This window comes from Myotis lucifugus, unplaced genomic scaffold (genome assembly GCF_000147115.1).
Source record: "Myotis lucifugus unplaced genomic scaffold, Myoluc2.0 scaffold_0, whole genome shotgun sequence".
Taxonomy (NCBI): Eukaryota; Metazoa; Chordata; class Mammalia; order Chiroptera; family Vespertilionidae; genus Myotis; species Myotis lucifugus.
This window is the reverse complement of record NW_005871048.1, coordinates 43,376,051-43,398,536: the sequence shown is the minus strand read 5'-3', so window position 1 is coordinate 43,398,536 and position 22,486 is coordinate 43,376,051. Positions and strand designations below refer to the sequence as shown.

The 22,486-nt window shown below is 40.4% G+C and overlaps 1 protein-coding gene across 1 annotated transcript in view; it reads left to right on the top strand.

Moving 5' to 3' along the window:
* MAST4 (microtubule associated serine/threonine kinase family member 4) overlaps positions 1-22,486 on the top strand; it is a 148,712-nt gene that overhangs the window by 60,237 nt on the left and 65,989 nt on the right. The window contains 3 exon segments of the mRNA XM_023751286.1: positions 1,463-1,506; positions 12,091-12,160; positions 17,500-17,578. Coding sequence (XP_023607054.1) covers positions 1,463-1,506; positions 12,091-12,160; positions 17,500-17,578 — 193 coding nt within the window.

Here is a 22,486-nt window from a genome sequence, read left to right as displayed (position 1 = left end):
GGCAAAGGACAAGAACTGGCAGCTCACCAACAGAAGTAGAAATGACTAGTAAACAAGTGAAAAGTTTAATCTCTCACTGAGCAAATAAATGCAAATCACAATAATGAAATGCCATTTTCACCTGATTTGCAAATATTAAAAAGCACACCTGGTAATAAATATTTTCAGTGATGGTATAGTGAAACGGGTAGTCTCAGTACATTATTTTAAGTTGACAATCTTTTTAGTAGGCACAGTGATAGTTTATGTCAAGAAACCTAAAAATAGTTCATATCACTTGAACTATTACTTGAACTTTATGGAATATAATTAAAGGAAATGATAACAAAAGTACTCAGAAGTATATTTCAGGTTGTTAAATGCAGCATTATTTGTAATAGTACAAAATTGGAAATAGCCTAAACTTTAAATAGAAAGAAGGGTGACTGTTGAATTGTGATCCATCTGTATAATGAGTAATTTGTAGCCGTTAAAATATCATCACAGTAAAAAATATTTAATGGCATAGGAAAAGTATAATTACAATGTAACTATAAAGAGCAGGATACAAAAAATGAATATGGTTTATGATCCTATTTAAAAGTATGCTTTGCATATACACATACACACTATCAAAAACAGACAGAAGGAGGAACCACAGTATTACATTAGTAGGATGACCAATTTCACCGTTATAACTTAATCTGTTTTCCAAGTCCTTCATGTGTTACCTTTAGAATTGGGTTTTGAAGTCATTTCCAAAGTGAGCAGCTCCTTTTCTATGGATTTTAAACGTTACACCCCCAAAATCCCAGGTGCACATTGCTCCCCCCCTCCATCTGCCTCCAGTTTAAAGCAGTTAAACAGCTTCCTGTTTAGCATTTTCCAATATCGGTCGCAGTACTAAAGTTAGCCCTCAGTCTAATTCACCCTTGGCCAGCCCCCGGTGGTGGTGGGCATATGCCACCACCTTCTACCTGCCACCACCTGGAAGGCCTGAGTCTGCCAGGGGGAGTGTGTGGTCTGGGAGAGACTGGAGTGTTGTGACATAGATTGTTGAATAACAATCTTTTTTTTTTTGTTCTGAATAATTGTGGTTGGAAAACATTATTCAAATTACTAAGCTATTTAGTAGAATGTTTTTGGTAAAAAAAAAAAAAAGATGTTAGTTAAAAATGCCCTAAGTAAAACTGTTCTGTGCTGAGACTCCAAGTTGTACCTCTGTCCTGTAGGGGAAACATCAAATATTTGTTTTGCTGTGGCTTCATATCATAAACTGTAAAAACTAAGCCCTCACCGAGCCATTATCTAGTCCATTTTCCACCTGATAGCACATTTTTAATGTTAGGTTTTTAAATCATTCTATGAAATGATTAGCTGTTATAACACTTGCAGTTTCTTTCCTTTACAATTATAATTGGATTAAATGGATAACCAAATGTAGATGTGGTTATTCATTATCTTCATGTTGTATCTCGGTCAGACAGCCAGCTATTCCTACTCCAGCCCCTGGGGAAACCAGCTCAGGCCCATCCTTGGCCGAGACTCGCTGAGGAGGACTAAGGTGAGGAGCTGCCCCTGCCCGGCTCCACTGACACCGCGGTCCTCGCCGGCCCAGTCCAATGACTTCTTTGTGTTCAGCCGGAGCACCCCACAGCATTTGGTGCTGGGAAGCATTTCCTGCTTCCTGGAAATTGCTCTTCCCTGACTCCCTGTGACACTTTCTTCTGTGTGTTCATCCTTTTTGTTTCCTGCCCGTTTTAACTATTGGGATCCCTCTGTTTACACCCTTTACTCGTGACCAGCACTCACTGCCCAAGGTCTGCTTCGCGCACGTGCTGAAGTCCACAGCTTTCCCTTCGACCTGGACATCCTCCTGAGCACGCGATGCTATTTACTGGAGCTCTTTCCGTCTGAGGATGCCCCAGCAGCACCTGTTGCCAATACCGTGTTTGTCACCACCACCGGTCTGTTAGAAGACTAACGCAGCCACTCAGTAAAGTTACCCGCTGCTCCCCGAGCTGGCAACCTCGGCCTCATATTCTGATACGCCCTCCCTGTTAACACTCCGGTGTGGGGTGAATTTCCCGCCAAAATATAAGATGGCTCTGTCTTTTGGTTTTGTTCCATCCACCAAAAGGGTGGATTACAAACAAATATTTGGTAATACGCAGTTACAATCGGCCCGAGTTTACACGTTTCCCGCACTCCACCGCAAATCTATATGAACCGAGTTAAAGACGGCTCCCTCCCCGAGCTGGCAACCTCGGCCTCATATTCTGATACGCCCTCCCTGTTAAGTCTGACTTTGCCTCTGATGCGTTTCTGCACCTGGCTCCTCTCCCCAACCCTGGCTCGGGGCTTCTGCAGTAGAATGAGATAGGGCCCCCTCTCTGTGCCTGCTCTCCTTGCCTGTGCCACCTCCATCAAATCCCTCATATTATTGAAGCTATTTTTTTAAAGACATGCACTTAATTATGTCTTTTAACTAAAGAAATACATCCCATGGGTTGCCTTGAATACATGAGTGTGGTGGTTCCCAGAGTGCGGTTGCCAGACCACCTGCAGCAGCAGCAGGAGACCAGTTGGAAATACAAACTCTCGGGCTCCAACCCAGACCTAATGATTAAGTCACTGTTGGGGGTGCCCAGGAATCCGTGGCCTAATCCTCAAGGTGATTCTGATGCACTCTACGGTTTAAGAACCTACTATGGGTTCTAAAGCCTGGCTGTGCATTAGAATCACCAGTGGAACTTAAAAAAAACACACACACACACAAAACTCAGGCCTCAGACCAATTAAATCAGAAACATCAAGTGTCTGGCCTGGCATCAGTATATAGCTTTCTAAAAGCTTCCCAGGGGATTCTGATACATAGGAAAGTTAGAGAACAACTTAATCGGTAAAATTCACTTTCTTAGCGGAATCTAAAGCATTCTTTCTCAGACTTGAATGCACGTGGGAATCACCTGTGAAGCTTCACAAATGACTGATGCCTGCCCCCCACCACACCCCATTCTGATTTCATTGGACTGGAGTGTGACTTGGCCATTGGGTTTTGTTTTATGTTCCCCAGACTATTATGTTATAAAGTGAAGCCAAAATTAAGAATCACCATTCTTGCCCTAACCGGTTTGGCTCAGTGGATAGAGCGTTGGCCTGCAGACTCAAGGGTCCCAGGTTCGATTCCGGTCAAGGGCATGTACCTTGGCTGTGGGCACATCCCAAGTAGGGGGCGTGCAGGAGGCAGCTGATGGATGTTTCTGACTTTCTGCTCCTCTCTCTTCCTCTCTGTAGAAAATCAATAAAATATATTTTAAAAAAAAGAATCACCATTCTAAAGCTCAAATTCTGAAACTATAGTGTGCCTAAGAATCACCTGGAGTATTTGATAAAATAGAGACCTCAGGGTTCCACCCAGGTGATGACTCACCTGGAATACTGCCCTAAAGCTTATTTCCAAGGGGTCCTCAGACTTTTCTAGTTTGAGTTTTGTTTTGTTTTTTTAAGAGAGAAAGAGTGGGAAGGATGGAGGTAGAGAGAGGGGGTGGGGGAAAGAGGTTGGTTGCACATGCTCCTATCAGGGCCAGGGATCGAACCTGCAATCCTGGTATGTGCCCTTGACCAGGAATCCAGCCTGTGACCCTTTGGTATGTGGGCCAGTGTTCCAACTACTGAGCCACACTGGCCAGAGTTCTAGTTTGTTCTTTATCCTCTATGCTCTCCACAAATCACTGCCCTGCCCTAATTGCATCAAATTAGTTCCTTAAATATTTGGAGAAAAAATGTGGATTATTCAAGCCAATAAAGGTCTTGAATCAATCGATTAGCAATTTGGAAAAAAAGTAGACTGCTATTTTACTGCTTACACCCAAAACGTTTCACATAGTTAAAAAAAACTTAATTAAGAAAAGAACCCATAAAAGTACTATAAAAATACGGTTGCATTTAAAAAATAATTTGGAAGTAAAGAAACACAATAAAGGAAGACCACCAGGAGGTTCAGAAATGTTATAATTTCTTCTTACAAAACTATCGAAATTATGGACAATATGAATGTCCATATATACAAAAATGCTAAAAAAAAAAAAAGGTGGAAAGAGCAAAATTCAGACAATTTTCTAACTGTTGGCCAGAGTTTCTATATCAGAATACCTTTATCTTCCATATTCTTTATGTTTCAAAGCTCCAATTATACCTAATTTTTTATTCAGAGAGCCTTAAAGACCCTGTCTTGCTTTTTGAGAGAGTAATTACAACATTTTACACTGCCTGAATACACCCCGGCATCTCTGAAGGGTTCAACACATTGTAATTAATAACTGTGGCTCCTTAAGGTAGTAATTCTCAAAGGTTGATATTTGCACCTACCGAATCTCAGAGAAGCTTGTTCTTAGGGTTGAAACAAGCTTCCTTCACCCCATCCATCAATTACTTAGGATCCTGCGCTAAAAATATCATGGACACATGTATAGAACTAAATAGAATAAGTCCTCAAATGGACAGGTCCCTGTCATGGGTGAGGGCAAGTCATATTTTCTGCAATGAGGAATGACTAGAATAGTTAGAGGGATCTAATGTTTGCTTCTAATAATCACTTGTTAAATTGAAACCCCATGCTCTGATTTTAACTGTCATAATAATTTTAAATGTTTTACTATTACATGGACCAAGTAATAGGCATTCTGCCTATGAAAAAAAAATGAAAGCATGAGATGTGCAGTTTCAAATCCAATGTCTCATTCATTTATTTTTAGGTATTGAACAAAAGGAACACTGGGTGTTTCAACTGAATAATCAAATGATTAAAGTTGGTAGTGAACCTGTAAATAAGATTATGATTTATGGATGCTTTCTTTCCCATGTTTTTCTTTTATAGAGACTTTTACTCTTAACCCAAGAACATGGGAATGATATACAATTTAGGTTGAGGATGTTCCTGTTTTAGAGGAAGGGAGAAATTGTGGAAATGATTGAGTTTAGAGGAGAGGAGCTATATGGGTTGGTAGGGTACCTGTAATAACTTACTTGATTTAGCTAAGAGCACACCCGTGGAAAGGTGGCCACGTTTTCAGAGTGTCGACATGGTAGGAAGGTATTTGTTTGGGTTGATAGGGAAGGAATCTCATGTCTTAGTCCTGTTTTGAGAAAACTTGGAAGTCAGAGAGCAGTGAATCTGTGAAAGGGGCATTGAACTAGTTAGTATACCCGAGACAAAAGGAAGAGGGAAGTTGTCTTATAGAAGGAAATAGGAAAGTAGGAGGGGAAATCCAAGACTTCCTAGTTAAGAGCTCTAAAGGGCAAGTGGAAGTGTTGGAATAGGTTTGCAGTGTACCAGGAAATCCTAGGGCCATGGCTGTCCACCCTGGCTGCATTTTAGAACCACCTCATTTAAAAGAGGGTGCAGTAGGGCCTGGCCGTCAACGTTTTTAAAGCTTCCCGAGTGATTCTCCTATGCACCCCAGATTGGGAACTGTTTATTTAGCTAAGGAAATGGAAGAGGGAAGTAAGGCAAAAACATTAGAGGAGAAAGACCATGGATTTTCAAGATCTGTATGGTTTATGGAAGCTGAAAGTCAGAATTCAGACTTGTTAGATACCTGGCACATTACATATTATTTTATTATGAAGCTGTAGAGTTGAGTGTCTTTTATTTTTATAAATCTGAACATACGAGTATTTCTGGAGTTAGAAACTGAAAAAAATGATTAACAATTTAAAAGAAAAAATACTTACACATTCTTGCTTCTTTCAGATAGAATTCCTCTATAGCAGAGGCCAGAGGAACATTTAGCGTGTGTTAAATGAGACCGCTTTACATTTACTATTCACTTTTTAACTAAGAGCAGCTGAAAGGAAGAGGCTTATAATAGAGAATACATTCACATTACATTCTGTGCAGGTTATGTGGATGTGCATTTCACTTACATACTTCCCCTTTGACTAGAAATTACTCAGCAATTGAAGCAAACACTCTGAGGAGAACCGATTTCCTGGTAGCATCCATCCCTCTTCTAGGTAAAAAGGGAAATTCTTTGTATCTAATTATGGTAAAGAATTGAAATCCCTTCATGCAAGACAGAAAAATATAACATTCATACCCCAGGTTATATTCTTTACCTCAATCTTTTATCCAGTTTGGAGACTAATTAACTATCTTGGACTAATAGACTGCATTGAGTTTCATAAAATTGCATGAAACTACTGTTACAGTGGCTATGGTCTCACCTCACCTTCCTTGACCTTACAGCTGCTACTCGGTAACTTTAAGCAAAGGCTAAAATTAATCTCCTTCCTATTGCTGGGAAGATGAATTACTGTAGATGGGAAAAAAACATACAACTAAAAATCAACTTTCCTCATCACTCCTGACATTCACCAGTCTTTACCCGGGATCACCTTGAGATGTGACACCAATTCAGAGTAATAAGGGAAGGTCAACGGAAAGCTCAAACCTTCTCAAGAACCCATTATAACGCATCTCCAAGGGATTCGAGTCAATGCCATAGCATTTCAAATACAGGACACAAATTCCAGGGGAACGGCTTCGTGAAATGAAGACAACAGGCATCGGTGAGAGCTGTATGACATAGAAATTGACCTGTTTGGGGAACTCTCTCTCACTCCCTACATCTTCTCCGCCCTGCAACTTCATCACCATTCCTTAGAAAGCTTACATGCACAATTGTTAAGAGTGTTACAACAGTGCACTGAGAGTATTTTAGTAAGTAGTTTTGATACATTAAGGGCTTCTGTTTAAGAAAGTTTCTTTTTCACATGAATTAGGATCCAGAATTGGTTTCATAAAATTAGTCTAGAGTTGATGGTGTACAGATCTGCATCTTATCAGTAGATTTTTAGTTTTTTTGGGTCCTGTTTGCCTATTTAATCTGTTCTACCAGGTAGTTCAAACCTCTGGGCATAAATAGAACTTAACACATAATTATTAAATCAGAAAAAAAAATCATATGTTTCTAGTTTACTACATAACAGGGCTAGGTTAGGCACTGAGAAATCAAAATACACTTTTTGTTTGTCTACCCATATAACCAGAATTTCTCCCTCACCAGCATTTAGAATTACAAATTAGTGAGAGGAAGATAAAAATAGAATAGAGTGCACATGTCATTATATTTCGTTTAGTTTTACCGATGGTGACAGGAGACAGAGTGATTGAAATGATCCATACCCAAACTTCAGTATTTAGCCTATAGAATTGTCCTTCTCTGCAAACCTCTTCCGAGCACCATTGGCTGGTCTGAGCATCTGAAACCAGTTAGGACTGTTAACTCGGTCAGGCACTAAATAACGTGAGCTGGAAAACTGTTCCATGCTCTCAAGTACAATTAAAAAAACTATAACCATTTGTAAGTGTTTAAGTAAGTAATATAAGTGTTACATATGAGAACTGGAACCGAATGTGACGTTTTTATATATAATTGCACACAGTGTGGACTCTGAGTACATTTTAGCATATTCGAAATTATTTGTGGCGGTGCCTCCATTAAGTAAAAGACTAAAGCCTACCCAGGTATTCAAGTTTTGCTCTTAATTCTCTCTCACACTCCCAAGCCCTATCCTCCCTCATTCTTCCCCATCTCAGTTAATTCACTATCTACCCTTTTGCTTAGTCCTCAAAACCGAAGAGGTTCCGAGAGCCCGGAGTTTAGAAAGCTTTGGTTCATTGTGTGTGATCCGCTCTACCTGAAAACCCAGGCAGATAAGCCTGCTTCTCTTCCTTGGCCTGCTGTGGACACTTCACAGCTTACCAGGGACAGTTCCACTGAAGGCCAGTCAAGGTTTTCCTGTGTCCACTTAGATTCTGAGCAGCTGTCCAGGTTTAATGAATATCCTGCCATGACATCTGGAGAGGAGCCAGTTTCTGAGACAGCTGTCTAAGTGAAAGGAAGATTTCTAACTCTTGCATCAGCCGGGTCTGGGAGGCAAACTTCTCAGGAGACTTGAACTGTTTTTTTTGAAAGTTTGTTCAGCCCGAGGATCCCCCATAACTGGCATTCCTCCTGTAAGAAGATCCGTGGTTGGATGCGTGAAGTTAGGTCTGCAGGTTTTTAAGCAGTGCCAGTTGCTGAAAACCTCCAACACTCATTGTTGAGGTTTAAAACATCGCAAGTCATTTAGGCAGATCAGTCAATAATAACAACAAGGATTCAAGTGGGGGCTTCTCTTTGATCCTCTGGGAGTTTCACATGGCAGTTATCATTAATTCTTGGATTCCCTCAGTCCGGGTAGAAAAATCAAGGCAACCAGAAACGATCATTTTGCGAGCAGACAGCTATTAAAAGCGCATTAATAATCTATAGTGGGTATAGCATATGCCTTTTAAAAAGATTTGCAGCCTGTTTCTCTGTGGCGAAGACACAGGACTTCTCCAGCCTAATTACAAAGCAATCAAACAATTTAATTAATCTGGAAATCACTTTCTTAACAATAACTGCCTCGAAAATGAGGCACCCTGTGCAGCGCCATTAGGTAAAGTACCATTTTGATATATGCTTGTTTATTAGCCTCGCTAGTTCCCCCTGGGGATCACAGAGTTAATTACCTACCCAGCCGCCTGACCACTGCTAAGGTGTTCTTCACCAGGTCAGAAACATCTGCAGCGGTACCAGCAGTCTGTAAAGTGTCCTAGCTCTCAAACATCCGAGAGGCAGCAAATCCCCGGGAGCAGCAGGATTTGAGTTATAAGCAAGTGCAGCACATATGGGCAGAGAATTAACTGGCACCAGTTTTCATTTGAAGGTCTCTCAGGTATTGCTCTGCAGATGGGGGGATGAATTCGGAAAGCCGTGCTGTGAGGAGTGAAGGTCATGTATAGGACTTTGGTTTCGATCCTTCTTGCCTTCTCACCCCGGGGAAGCTCTGTGCTTGTCCACAGCAGTCTGGCCCTCACCTCTGAGATAGGAATATACAAGGTGTGCTTTATAATTTGATCTGTTCTAAACTAGCGGTTATTTTGATCACTATATAACTAAATAGTGTCCCCGAGTCTTCAAAGACTGAGTCGATAACAGAAATCAATGTTTATTTTAAGTAAGAACAAAAGACTTCAAAGATTGACTTTTACCTACCTGATCTGCTAACCTTATAATTTCTCCCAAAGGAAATGTGAGGAATGTTTTTGGTAATAAATGACAAAAATCTGCACAATACTCATCTGCCATTTTCTTCTGTGACCCGCCCACCCACTTCTCTCAAAATTCTCTGTCAGTGGGACAGCCATTCTCCCAATCTACCCCCATTGGAAACAAGGGTCATTTGTAGTCTGTGACCTTTTTCATCACTTATTTCTAGCTTATCACCAATTATACTTGGTTTGCTCACCTAACAATTTTTCTATTGTCTTTCCATATCTTAGCCTAGCTCCTCAGCCATTCCCTTGCCCGCCCACCCAGCGCAGTCATGCCAGGTTAAAATCCCTAGCATCTCTCTCTTGCCTCCATACATCTCCTTAGGCTTCCCACTAGCTACTACCAGTACATGTAGTTGACAGTTCCCTGCTTCCTGAGCCCTTCTATTTCGTCTCTTACCTCCAGCTTGCTGAGCTGCCTGTCTCTCCTGCATCTGGGTTGTTTCTGTTCCCTTCCTGAGCCCTTCTATTTCGTCTCTTAGCTGCCCTCAAATTAAGCTAGTCTCTTGACCCTAAGGAGTTGCCAGGTATTCTGTTTACAACACCCTCATTTTCTCTAATAGTGTGTGTGTGTGTGTGTGTGTGTGAGAGAGAGAGAGAGAGAGAGAGAGAGAGAGAGAGAATTTCAATTTAGTTTTTCAATCTGATATGAAACAAGAAGAAAGATCTATGAATAGTAAGACAGTACAGAAGGCTGTGTAGTTTTGAAGTTGAAGGGGTGGGAATTTGGGTTAGGTTTTACAGCTGTGTAGGAGTTCATGAGAAGAAAATGAGGAACATGTTCAATGAATAGGACTAGAAAGGCAGCACAAGATGGAAAGGCAGAGCCTGAAGGTTTTTCTTTCTTTCTTTCTTTTTAAGCAGATTTAAGTTAACTTGCCTCTGTATTTCTATCTCTGCCCATTCATTCTCAAAGTGATGGGTCACTGTGTATTATAAAATGTTACAAGGCTTCCTAGGGACCACTCACTAAACTTTCTAAAAGTGAAAAGGGTTTTAAGCTAATTCCTTGTTTTTCCCTTCTTCCGACTCTTAAATATATTCACTAAGCACTCTGTAGTTAGTGTAGTTGATCTCAGATAATCTCCAGATACAGTGCTTTCTTTACAAAGAACACAGGGCTAGGAACTGGCGACAAGTTCCGTTGGCCTTATTATTTGTTCTGAGTGAATAGGCTCGCAGGGATTGTTCTGAAAGCGCCTTGGCTTCCAACAATCATTTTGTTTCTCCTAATAATTTACTGGCAGTGTGCTCTATATGGGGTGTGAGCAAAGTGAACATTTTTTCCCGAGTGGAAAACAAAATTTACATGAAGATTTCTGGCAGTAGATTGGTTTCTCTTTAAAAAAAAAATTTTTTTTTAGCCACCCTGAAATTATTGAGACCTTTTAAGGAATATGAAGAGTGATGTACCACCTAAGTTGGGGAGGGGGGCGAGGGGAACAAAGGCGGTTGAGAGAAGTTGAAAGCACTTAATTTAGCCATGTAGATAAATGGACAGAAATATTCCTGGATTGCTGGATGGCAAAAACAGAATCCATTCTCCAGGGGCCCAAGGAACAGCAGATGCAAAGGCAGATAAATTTGATTGCAGCAGGGGAAAATGCTTCTGGACTCTCTACCCACAAAGAAATGGGCTTTTCCGAGCTTCCCTGTTAATGGCTCTGATTGTGCTATCTGTCATAAAGTTAATGGCATCTGTTGAAGGCATCGCTGTGAAATTTGCAACCTTGAGTTAATTGAAAAATTTCAGTAGAGGTGTAGCCAATCCAAAACTCCTTAAGGTAACAGTAAACTTACCCTCTTTAATGTGTTGGTCTATTCTTTTGGCACAGAGGTAATAAATTGTTTACCTCTACGACTACGAGGTACTGACTTTAACATGCAATCTTGTATTCCTTACACCTAATTACAGTTGTCACTTTGATTGCAAAACCAGTAATGTGGCAACTGGCTTGCTGTTAAGGATTAAAAATACCTTCCTGATTATTTTCCCTGTCTCCAGAACGTACAGGATTAGTTTGCAGCCTTTCCTCACCTCCTTATTGAAACCAGCCTCAGTCCCATCGGGTCCTCAGATAATGCTGCCAATCTAATTAAACATGCGGAGGGGAGCAGGGTGGTCTGGAGTGTCCTCGGCTTCCCCACACCAGCTGCCTGCCAAGCTTTCTGAGTGATCAGCAGCCGGCTGCGTGTTCTCACGGCCCCCACGGAGCTGTCCTCCTTAGAGTGAGCCGTCCGTCTGTGCTCTGTCCCCCCAGAAGGTCTTGAGGAGGCCTCCTGTCAGCCTGTGTGTGACTGTGGCTTTTAAAACCTGCCTGGCCAGTTACAGCCCAGCTGCTTAGGAGCAGAGGCCTCTGTTGAAGAAAGTATTGAAAAGGGCGAATCCTACCGGGCCACTTTGGCCATGCTGAGATCAACCTGGGCTATTTGAGACATAGGCCTGGATGCAGTATTTATGACTAGTTCTAACATATCCATCCACCTTTAAAATATGTACTAGGGGATATGAGGATTTATTTTCCAGAACTCAGACTTTTATTCTGTTTACTACAAATTAAAGCCACTAAGGCTCCCTCTCTAAAATAGAAAGTCCATCCCACCCGGCCCCCTTGAAGCAGACGCTTCCGCATCCATCCTGCTGTTTGAAATGCTAGCACATCTGGGAGGGTGGAAGCCCAAACATTCGTGTGTCCGTTATTCTGTAGGACTGGAATATTTAGGTTATTAAACATGTGGAGGGCTGCTGGCTGGTGATATAGGGGAATGAGGTGATTCATATACCTTGTACACTTGGAATGCTGTGCTGGAACTCTGTCCCCTCCCCCCAGATTCCTGCTGCAGGTAAAACTAAAGCATTTTGCAAAAGTGGACAGAAACTTAAAGAGAAGAAGATTCTGGATGTGGGTAATGATACAAAAACATGATCATGTTGTAAACTTTGTCCTTCTTTCTCTCCGCAGGCAATAGCCCTCAAGATAGCCCAAGAAATTTCTCCCCCAGTGCCTCAGCCCATTTTTCATTTGCACGGAGGTAAGGACTTCTTGTGAGTTGAATAACAAAATGTTATGCAGAGAACCACACTCCCACTCCCCTCAACTTTCCCCTGAGCCCCCTGCACCCTTGCCTTCTGCCTTGTGAGGTCCTGCCTGTTACATACTATAGGACCTTCTCTGAACTCCCCTGGCCAAAGATAGCATTGGCTATCGCAGAACTTTGTTATAACTCTTGCTTTAACCATTTTAGAGATGATTTCTGCCTTGTGTTAGAGTTATCTCTACCTCTCGGTCCTTCACTCGATGGTGGGCTCCCACCGATAACAGGAAATGACCATTTCCATCTTTTCCCCCATGCTTAGTACATGCCTTATACATGCTTAATGCTCAACAGATTTTTAGTGAATTTTCTGAGCTTACAGTATAAGGACTTGATTCATCTATGTGTCCTGGGGCAACATTTTATTGTTGTTGTTTTTGAAATGCACTTTTTAAAAAATAAAAATGACTTTTGGGGGGGTCACAAGGTATCAACTCTAAGATGTCCCTTTACTTGAGATCATCAAGCCATCATTTGATCGATCCCCCTGAGATAAAGCCATGCAGGTGCCATAGGAAGGTTTATGTTTTCTATTGTAGTTAGAATTGGGCACCAATATCGAGGATATCTGCCTCATATCTGGGTCGTTGAATCAAGAGCAATGTTGCCCTCCAAGGACAGCGGGGCATATAATCTCATATAGAAACTTTTCAGGGCCAGATCTTCTATTATGATTTCGCCAAGCTACCCAGCCACCTTTCCTGTGTCTGTCTACGGAATTAGTGTACTTTACCCTGTCGGATTCAAATCTCCACCTTCCTGGCCCGATCGTCCCTCTCACATACATACCCTGTCCTTTCCTGCCCAGAAATAACACACAGAAAACAAAATGCCCTTTCACGGAGGCCTCTGAATATTCAGGATAAATTCAGTTGATGGTCTGAATGTCCTAGATATTTGCTGAATTTTCCTCAGAGATCTAGTTATACCTTGAAGTGGATTAAAGTAGCACTAAAAGACACATAGTAAGTTAAAGAATAGATTTGTTTTAATACTTGTTACTGACTGGCAAACTGCAGTGTCCTCACTGCCATTTGTCAGCATGTAGTGCATTTTATATTCCTGAATCCAGAGGAGAGGATCTATTTGCAGTATTTTCAGACTTCTCTGTAATTAAGATTCCCTTGTAAACATTGCCCCCCCCCCCTCCCGTGTGTTTAAATGTTCATGTGTGAGGTCTCGGCCCTCCACCATGAGGAGAACACGGAGGAATTAAGACATGATCTCCCAGAACTTGCTGAGACCCATCCCCTGATTTCCTCTAGTTCCAGCTTTTCCTCTTTGAGCTCCTTGTTTTAAGCACTGTAAAGAAAATAGGGAAATAAACTGGTCCCACAAGGCCTGCGTTTGCCCAGTGACTATTAATTCATGGTGGTGCTACTCTTATCAATGAAAACAAAAAAAACTTTTAGAAATTGACAAACAGGAACCCACCATAGTCTTTAAAACACACATCTCTCTCTCTTTCTTCTTAAAGAGAATGCATTTAATTATTTTAAGTAATAAGAAAAATGCAATCTCATTACAGCATGCATTTAAACATGACAGAAATCATAGCCTCTTAATCCTGCCAGATTTATGAAAATGAAGAGAATCTAATAATTAAGTGGGTGACTGGAAGACAGATGAATCTGGTTTCTTAGCTATTAAAAAAATACACAAACCCCCAGGCATGCTAATTTTTTTTACAAATAAACCATAAACCGTGACAGAAGATTATCATGGGAGACCTCTAGTTCATTTTGCATGAATTTCCAGATGGAACTCTCTCCACACTCTTCAGAAAGTATTAATTTAGACAGGATATGAGTGATCATCTTTTTAAACTTTTATTCAAGTAAATAGAACCCGTGTTTGCTGTGAAAACTCCAGTTGGCATATTTTTATTTACCTAGGGTCTGTCTCTTGCATTTTAAAGCTCAGTTTCATTTAGAAAACATGGAAATCCCTCTCCGGGTCCTCCATTGGCTTCCATTCGGTATAAATTTCTGAGCCTAAAAAGTAATGCCGTTCCGAGACTTCCACATTTTATTATTTTGTGTATTTGGTCCAACAGAGGAGAGATTGCCCTGTTTTTCAACTTACTCTTGGGTATAGGGATGAAGATCAGATGATTAATCGTTTCTGATCTTAAACCACGTGATAAATAATACTCCCCCTGTAGACATCCTCTGTAATGTCATACTTTAATTTCAGACTCAAAAGTATGATGGACACACTTTCCAAATTATCTAATACTTATTTGAGAGTAAATTCATCTAGTTAATTTTTTTAATATCAAGTTAAAACAAAAGGATGAAAATAAGCATTGTAGTATAGTTGATTTTGTCCAAAGCAAGGAAACACATGTTTACTTTGCTAACTACAGTACTGCTAACTACAGTCCATCTGATCGTGGAGTTACTTAACTTTTTTTCCTTGATGGGAAGAATAACATTGTTCTGCCTTTCCCAGAAGTTGTGGAGACTTATTCTTTATAAATTGCTTTCACTCTCGGGCTTATAAGCCCTGAATAAAGCCATGTGTGTCTCCTACTTGCCTTGTTGTTATTTACCAGGTTAAATATCAGGATATATTTCCACAGGCAAATGACTGGAACAGACCTGCCTGCTGAGTTCAGGTCAAAAGGCACTTGTTGAGCGCCAGTGGGCAGAGCAACCTACTAGTTATGTTCAGAACTCTTTCTGGAGAGAACTTTAGTTGGTTACATTATATTAGCTTAGTCCAACTTCAACTAGAATATAAAATGCATCACCCAGGTGACTATACCAATTGAACAAAGAAATCTGCTTCCTTTTCTTACAGTTATAGCAGCCAGGTTGATATGAGAACTTTTCATTCTTTCTTTGTTGTTCACCATATTAATCTAAATTTTTGTGAGTGGTGTTGAGATGTTTTGGTTTTTTTGCACATCTCTTTGTATCCCGTGTTCCCATCAGATGTTTTCCCCTTCTTAGTTTTTCATTTAGCAGAACACTGAGATTTCCACCCACAAAGAAAAAGCTTTTTTTTTCCCAAAAAGCCTTGTTGTTTTGGCAAGAATATCATCTTGTCTTCAGATAACATTTTATTGGTAGCTACTGCAAAGAAAAGACAACATTGTTAGTGGGATCCAAATTGCACTTTTGAGATAGCTTTCTTGAAGAAAGGGGCATTCTCTCTGAAGTACTATATATAGCATCTATAGTAACTTCTGATGTGCGGTTGTCATGGTAATAAAAATGCAATGGTCCTGTGTGCTCCATTTGAGTAAATAGACACGGACAACTTAGGGAACTTTATGAGACATAAATTATTTCTGGTCCGTGATGCACAAGGTCCCGAGCACATTTTTGTTTAAACGTCTTTCTGGTTGTGTGTTTTCTGGAATAAGCAAATGTGATTTATGCTTCAGAACTAATAAGAACATGACTCCTCTTGGAATTGTTCATTCATCTGAAATAAGTTCATCGATACCTGAGGGAAAGGAGAGTTAATGAATCACAAAACAAAATCATGGTGGGGGAAATTCTGTCCCTTACTCTTTCCAGAGACTAGTTTATGATAATTGCTATTAAATGTACTGAATAATCCTTTTAAAATCATAGCCTTTTCTTGCTTTTAAAAATTGGAGGTGTTTAATAAAGTACAGGCATTGGTTTTTAAGTCTGTCATAAGTAGCCAAAGAAAACAGGACCACCTGTGTCCTTTTATTTGACAGTTGGATATCTTTAGAAGCATGTTACTATAATTGTCTTCTTCTTAAATCTTGAACATTTCAATGGTTTAAAAATACTTTTAAAGAATATATGACTTAATTCTCCCCTGGTATATTTCCCTTAATTCTCCCCCTAATTCTTCTCTCTGGTATATTTACAAACATCTTATTTTGCTTCTTTCTCTTAAAACATTCTTGATTCAATTGTACTCCAATCATGGTCACAGAAATGACAGGTAAATGTTACTGAAATCTTCACATTGTAGTCCCGCTGTGATTTGTCCACTTGGAACTCTCCATTTCGTCTTTGTGGACCATTTTCATTTCTCGGAGGCAGCATCCATGGTAGCCTAGGATTACATTTTCCCTTGAACGTAATTTAGGCTGAACTGTCAGTTTTTTTTACATGAACATCTAATTGTGACATTTCTCAAATTCAAGTCTAATGCTGTTAAATTCCCTGACTTCAACTTAATGGTGAATATGTCTGATAAACGTGGTCCACTCTCATCTCTCATGTAGTAAATTAATATAATCATCAATTATAAAAAGTCTGCATTTGACACTCCATCTGAGGGTGCAGTGTAGCTCTTTATAGAGTAATTTTTTCCTGTTTCCTCCTCACTAATAAAGCAATGGCTCTGGAAGGTCAGAGAGTTCAGAAAATTTGCTTTCTGGTGTCTCCTCGCCTTAACAACAGTATTGTCTCTACTACTTCATTAACTCATCTGAGACCCTTGTAATGACGCTAATTCATTCAACCCAGAGAGCTACCCGTCCCATCACCATTTGGAAGTAAAACTACTCTTTTAAGACTCCTGGCAGCTTTGGCTCTACGACTGGGGCGGACAACTCCACTCTTTGCATTAAGTTTCGTCCCTAGCACAACATTTTTATTCTACCCCCGCTGTCGGTTAGAGCAGGCTGCATACTCATAAACTCTGCAAGAGGCTTTAGCTGAAACACTTTCTAAAGCCAGGTCATGTCAGAATGGAATCACTCTTAAGAGATTCTGAGCATAAGGTCAGACACTGTCTTAGTGCCAAAGTCATTTGCCACTTAAGGCTTGAGCCAGCCCTGAGCCTGCTGATCCTTTCTTCCCCAGGCAGGATGAGTAGGACTGTTCCCTGGGAAACAATAATCGGAACTGTCTTTAGGATGTAAGGAAAGTCCCCACCGGCTTGCAGCACGCGGAATCCAGGCCCTTCCAGATCATGGCCCCGTTATCAGTTTCCAGATTAGAGTGTTTTCCTCCTCCCTTTCTGTTTTTATTCGTGTGAATCTGCTGAGTCTGACCATTGTAATTATCCCAGGTATTCATTTTGTCAAAGTGTATTAGTGAGAGATCAATAATATGGATCCACCCATTCACTTTCTCCTCGTTTGGGCATATTGATTCAGTTTAAATAAAAGTCAACCTGCTGTATAATTTTTGTTTATTCTGGCCCCTGCTGAACATTTCCACATCCTCACTGACCATGTTTGTGTCATTTGTTTGACTAAAAGCACTTGGTTTCCCTGGGATTCCCGGGTCACGGCACTCCACTGTTGGCCTAAACTAATCTCATATTCTCAACAGAACTGATGGACGCCGCTGGTCCCTGGCTTCTCTCCCCTCCTCTGGCTATGGGACAAACACGCCCAGCTCCACCGTCTCTGTAAGTGTCTGCGTTCCCCTCTCCCTCACTACCTACAGCTCTTACACTGGCCATGTTTTCTCTGGGTGTTTCCGGGTTGGGAGGAGAGGATATGCTGTATGTCTGTCACTCTGAATAGGTTATGCATCAACTGATGAGCAAACAAACATAAAAAGGACATCCTTTTTGCAGCAAGCTATTTTATGCTATGGTGCACCAATTGAGTAAGTCCCAGGATCACAAGTTTGAAGATCAGGAGCTTTCCTTTTCATACCATTTGTAGTTTGGGATGGAAAACACAATCTCGTTTTATTGCTTTGGTTCCACACCAGTGATAGTAATACTGACAATGCCATTTGATGGCCTGGGTCTTGTTTTCTTGTGGGGCTTAGATGCAGAGTATTAGTATGTTTGGGGTGTTTTTTGTTTTGTTTGTTTTTCTTCTTCAAAGAAAAAAAAATGGCCAGCCTTAAATTTATCTGTGCCTTCTGGATAAGAACTTCCTTTTAAGGAGGGATTAAAAGAGCTTCCTAGTAACTTAAGATAAAGAAAGAGACAAGATGAGACCATGAAAAAGGATGGTGGAAGGAGGATGTTCTCTTGCTCCAAGCGATAGCATTTCAACAAGAGCCCTAATAATGCCTGGCAACGACTCAGGTCAGATAGGTGCTTTCTCAGTTTAAATTAGTGATGCTGTGGGATCTCTGTCTCTGCAGAGCCTTGGCCGCTGATCATTTATGAAGACCTGGTGTGTTGTATGCGTTCAGTGAATACCCACGGGGTGGTCCAAATGCTCTGTCCCAGCCAGGAGTGTCACCTGGTGACTTTAGAACCCCTTTGATTCATTTAAATTTTGTCAAAGTCTGTGGTTTATTGAGGATGGCTGTCCATCCACTTTTTTTTTTTCACAGACCCAAGTACCATGCTAAGCATTATAAAGTCAGCTACTTAATTACACTTAAATTGAAAAGAAACTACAATTACATTTATAAAATCTAACTGGTATCATTACTATCTTATATGTTTCCGAATTCCAGATGCAAAATATGTGGGCTTTTGGAGCCCCTTTAAAAGTGACTTATTGAAATCTGTTGGTTTATTTTTACCATCTTATTGAGGGGAGGTCATTTATTTTCCTATCCATTGTTCCATTTTGTTGTGGTATATGAGTTTATTGTCCATTTAGGTCATTTTTGTGAAACATCCTGACAACCTTGAGTAGTTTCAATGGCACATCCTTCTCACAGCAGAAAAGGATGCTTGAAACTCCTAAATGGCTCCAGTGGATAAAAAGGTCACTAAATGACAGTAAAGTCACCCCCGGTTAATGTGTCAGTAACTGTCATTGGTTATTGGCTCATATTTTAGATGTTGAAAACATGGAGAACCACAGTGTGAAAATAAATGCCAAAATGTATTGACAAAAAAGAACAAAAGTGGAATTTTCTAAATTGTAAGTGCTCTTCTTCCCTAGACCCTTGGGCCTCTCCAGTCAGAACCCAGTCACCAATAAACAGAATGCTTGGTTCTTTGGTGGCTTTCTCATACATATTCTCATTTAATCCTCCCTATGCCTTAAATGTATATCATGTCTTTTAACTCCACATTATTTTTTATTTCAACTATATTGCCTTGTTTTGCCCTGCTGTCAAATTTTATTATAATTGAGACATCAAAATTTCTCTTTTGCCAGAAAAAATAGGGAAGAGTACAGGATCTTTCTTTTTCTATCTCCAACTAGTAAATCATACACCACTTTTAAAAGGGTACCTATTTTTTTTAAAGGATGAGCTATGTAGAATCAGGCTGTGTTTGGTAGAAATAATTTTTAAAAACAAGTTTTAAATAAATACTTATTATGTGCTCAGCACTAGTCTAATTATTTGTAATGCATTTGCTCATTTAATCTTAGCAACATACCCTGTAATGTAGTTGCTGTTCTTTTTCTCCATTTTATGGATCAAAAATGTGAGGCACAGAGAATGAACTGAGGGGCTGTGTGTACCAACCCCCTTGTTTTAACAGTAAGAACACAGTAAATGAGCTAGACTCAGGCTCCTGGCTCTTTTTAAGGAATTTACATAGTGTTTCTTCAAACAAACCTTGTAATTTATAAACTTGACCTAGCCATCTGTCAGAATGGAGTCCCTGCTGTCCCTGACTTCCATATGTGCCTAAGGAGGAGCCCCCTGGGACAGTGGTTAGTCACACACATACTCTGTGTTTCTAACAGCTTCTGGCCAGAGGTAAGACAGCTTTTCTCTTGTGTGTATTTTATTGAAGTGGTGGCATATCACTGTTGACCTCCTATTCCTGTTTTGTCCTTCAAAATGAAATTTTAGCTTTCAGAATTACTCCGAAGGACACAAGGCACTCTTTCATTTGTGGAGTGTAGGTGCTGTCACACAGAGGTTCAGCTGCCTTTTCTCCCTATTGGTTGTTGCTGAAAATTATGACTGAAAAGTTGAAGAGTTACTTCTCATTTTCCTGTTTCTTTGTGTTCTTGTATCTTAAATATTAGGGCAAAAACTTAGCAAAATTGCTTATTAGTCTCTTTTTCTTCTAATCCGAATCACTTTTAGATTCTCAATTTCTGGGTTTACTTATTTAGTCAATCGGAAATGCATTTTAGTTATTTTTTAAATAAAAATACAGAATATATACAAATAAAACTACAGACACTTTGAAAATACAGTGTAAGTTTTACAGAAAACTGTGTTGTTAGCTGAATTCCAGAACTTCTTAGGCTGGAATGTAAATATCATGTCTTTGTTCTTGGATATTATGGAAACTGCAAAACTGGCTAGTGTTAAAAATGCTATGTTCCTAAATTGGAAAGATTTGATCATATGAAGTTTAATCGGTCCTTCCAGAGAATATTTAGTGTTGCAACTTATTTTAACTTCAAGTTTTGAAGTTAAAATTAATTTGTGGAACTTTTAAAGAATATTCAGATAACATTCATAATTTTTAATTTTAATATAAGTCATATGTAATTGCAGCAATGGGAGGATCCTTCCCTATATTTCTTACCAGATAAATTATTTTCTGCTGGGGGAAAAAGGAAATCAGAAATGCCTTAAATATGAGATGTGACTCTAAAATGATATTACTTGAAATAGATAACAAGTAAAAAATTATGCATGCATTTGAACACTGTCCTCTGCAAAATGGTTATCTTGAGAGACTAAAGGCTTATTTGAATGACTAGAGGCCCGGTGCATGAATTCGTGCACGGGTGGGGCCAGGCCAGCTTAGGGGAGGGGCCGCAGGCAGTTGGCCAGCCGGCCCTGCCCCTGATCGTGGTAGGGGAACCGATCGGGGGTGGGGCTGTCCAGGGGTGGAGCCACAGGCAGTTGGCAGGCCACCCCCGCCCCCAGTTGGGGGCGGGGCTGGCCAGAGGGAGGGTCCACGGGTGATTATCCGGTCGGCCCCACCCCCTGATCGAACTCCCGGTCATATTCCCGGTCGAGGGGACAATTTTCTTATTAACCTTTTATTATATAGGATATCATTACTAAGAACATTTTGGGGTGACTTTATTGCCTTGAGAACTAGCAGCACAGTTTTTGTGTCAGTCTTCACTCTTTGAAAATGGATTTGCCTTATGATACAGTCAAAGGTCATATGCAAACTAGTTGGGTGAGACTCACTGGCACCACACTTAGAGAGCATGCTAAAAATGTAAAGTAATGAGCTCAGCTAATTAAGAAACTAATTCTTGAAACTCTTCTAAAAGTGGTGTTCCAAGGATGTTTTGACCAGTCGAGGTATCTTTTCAATGGGGTATGAGGTCTTGGCGGGGGCAGGGGGGCAGGACCTACACCCTCTGTTGTCCTGGACGCTCTCTCCACTGGCTTTGCATCCTTTACTGCTGAAACTGAGCCTTGCATTTCTCTGTTGTCCCATATCCACTCACTGCTTAGGCCCCATTTGGTGCCTTTTGACTCCCCAGGGCATTTTGGGGGCCTGCAGTTGTTCCCAGTGCTTGGACTCATCCTGTTGTCACCTGTTCCTATTCGCACCTCGCTTGCTCTCACTGAGATGAGGCTCTCTCCTCAGAGCAGCTCCAAGCTTCCATGCTTCTTTAATACTGTGGAGGTTACATGACTCACACCCCTGCACCATTGTTTTACATATTCCCCATCACACATTCCTTATGGAATTCAGTTATATGGCTGTATATGGCATAACCACATTATTTTCCTCTTAGCGTTAACTTCTGTTAACATTTTTGTTACCTTAGCTGCAACTATTTATAAGACACATTTTTATTTTGTTTAACAAATAAAATGTTAATTATACCACGAAAGCCCCTCCCAGCCGATCTCTTCCTTTCTCCTCCCGCCCTCCACAGAGGGAACCCCCGAATTAGAGTCTCTTGGGATCATTCTCATGCAAGTGTATAATATCTTATGTGAACTTCTGGAGCCTGCTACAAATTAATTTGGAATTAATGTTCACATTTTAGAAAGGTAACATGATCCCTGTACTGTACACAACAGCCCAGCAGCAACTGGCCCAGCAGCTCATAATCAAATATATTAAATTTCTACAGCAACCTGAGTCAACATTCACACTAAGTGGATTAAATACATATTTTTAAGTAGCTTGCCATCCGTTCAGTTGATGCTTTGCCATCAAAGGGGATTACTATACACTTATGAATTAACTTCTGGGTTTCGGGGTTTTGAAATCTGAGATACAGAATTATGGACCTGGATTTACCTTTGAGATATATGTACAGATTCTTAATTCTCTTTTTCTGTTTGTTAATTTCCTTATTTTTGCTTTTATCACAGCTGCTTCTCTCCTGCTTGGGTTTTTATTCTTTTGCCTATTTCTTGAGTTGTTGTTTTTTCATAGTGAAGGGTTTAAAGGTTGTGCCTGTACTTTCTGAATGGAGTTATGGTTTATCTCATAAACCTG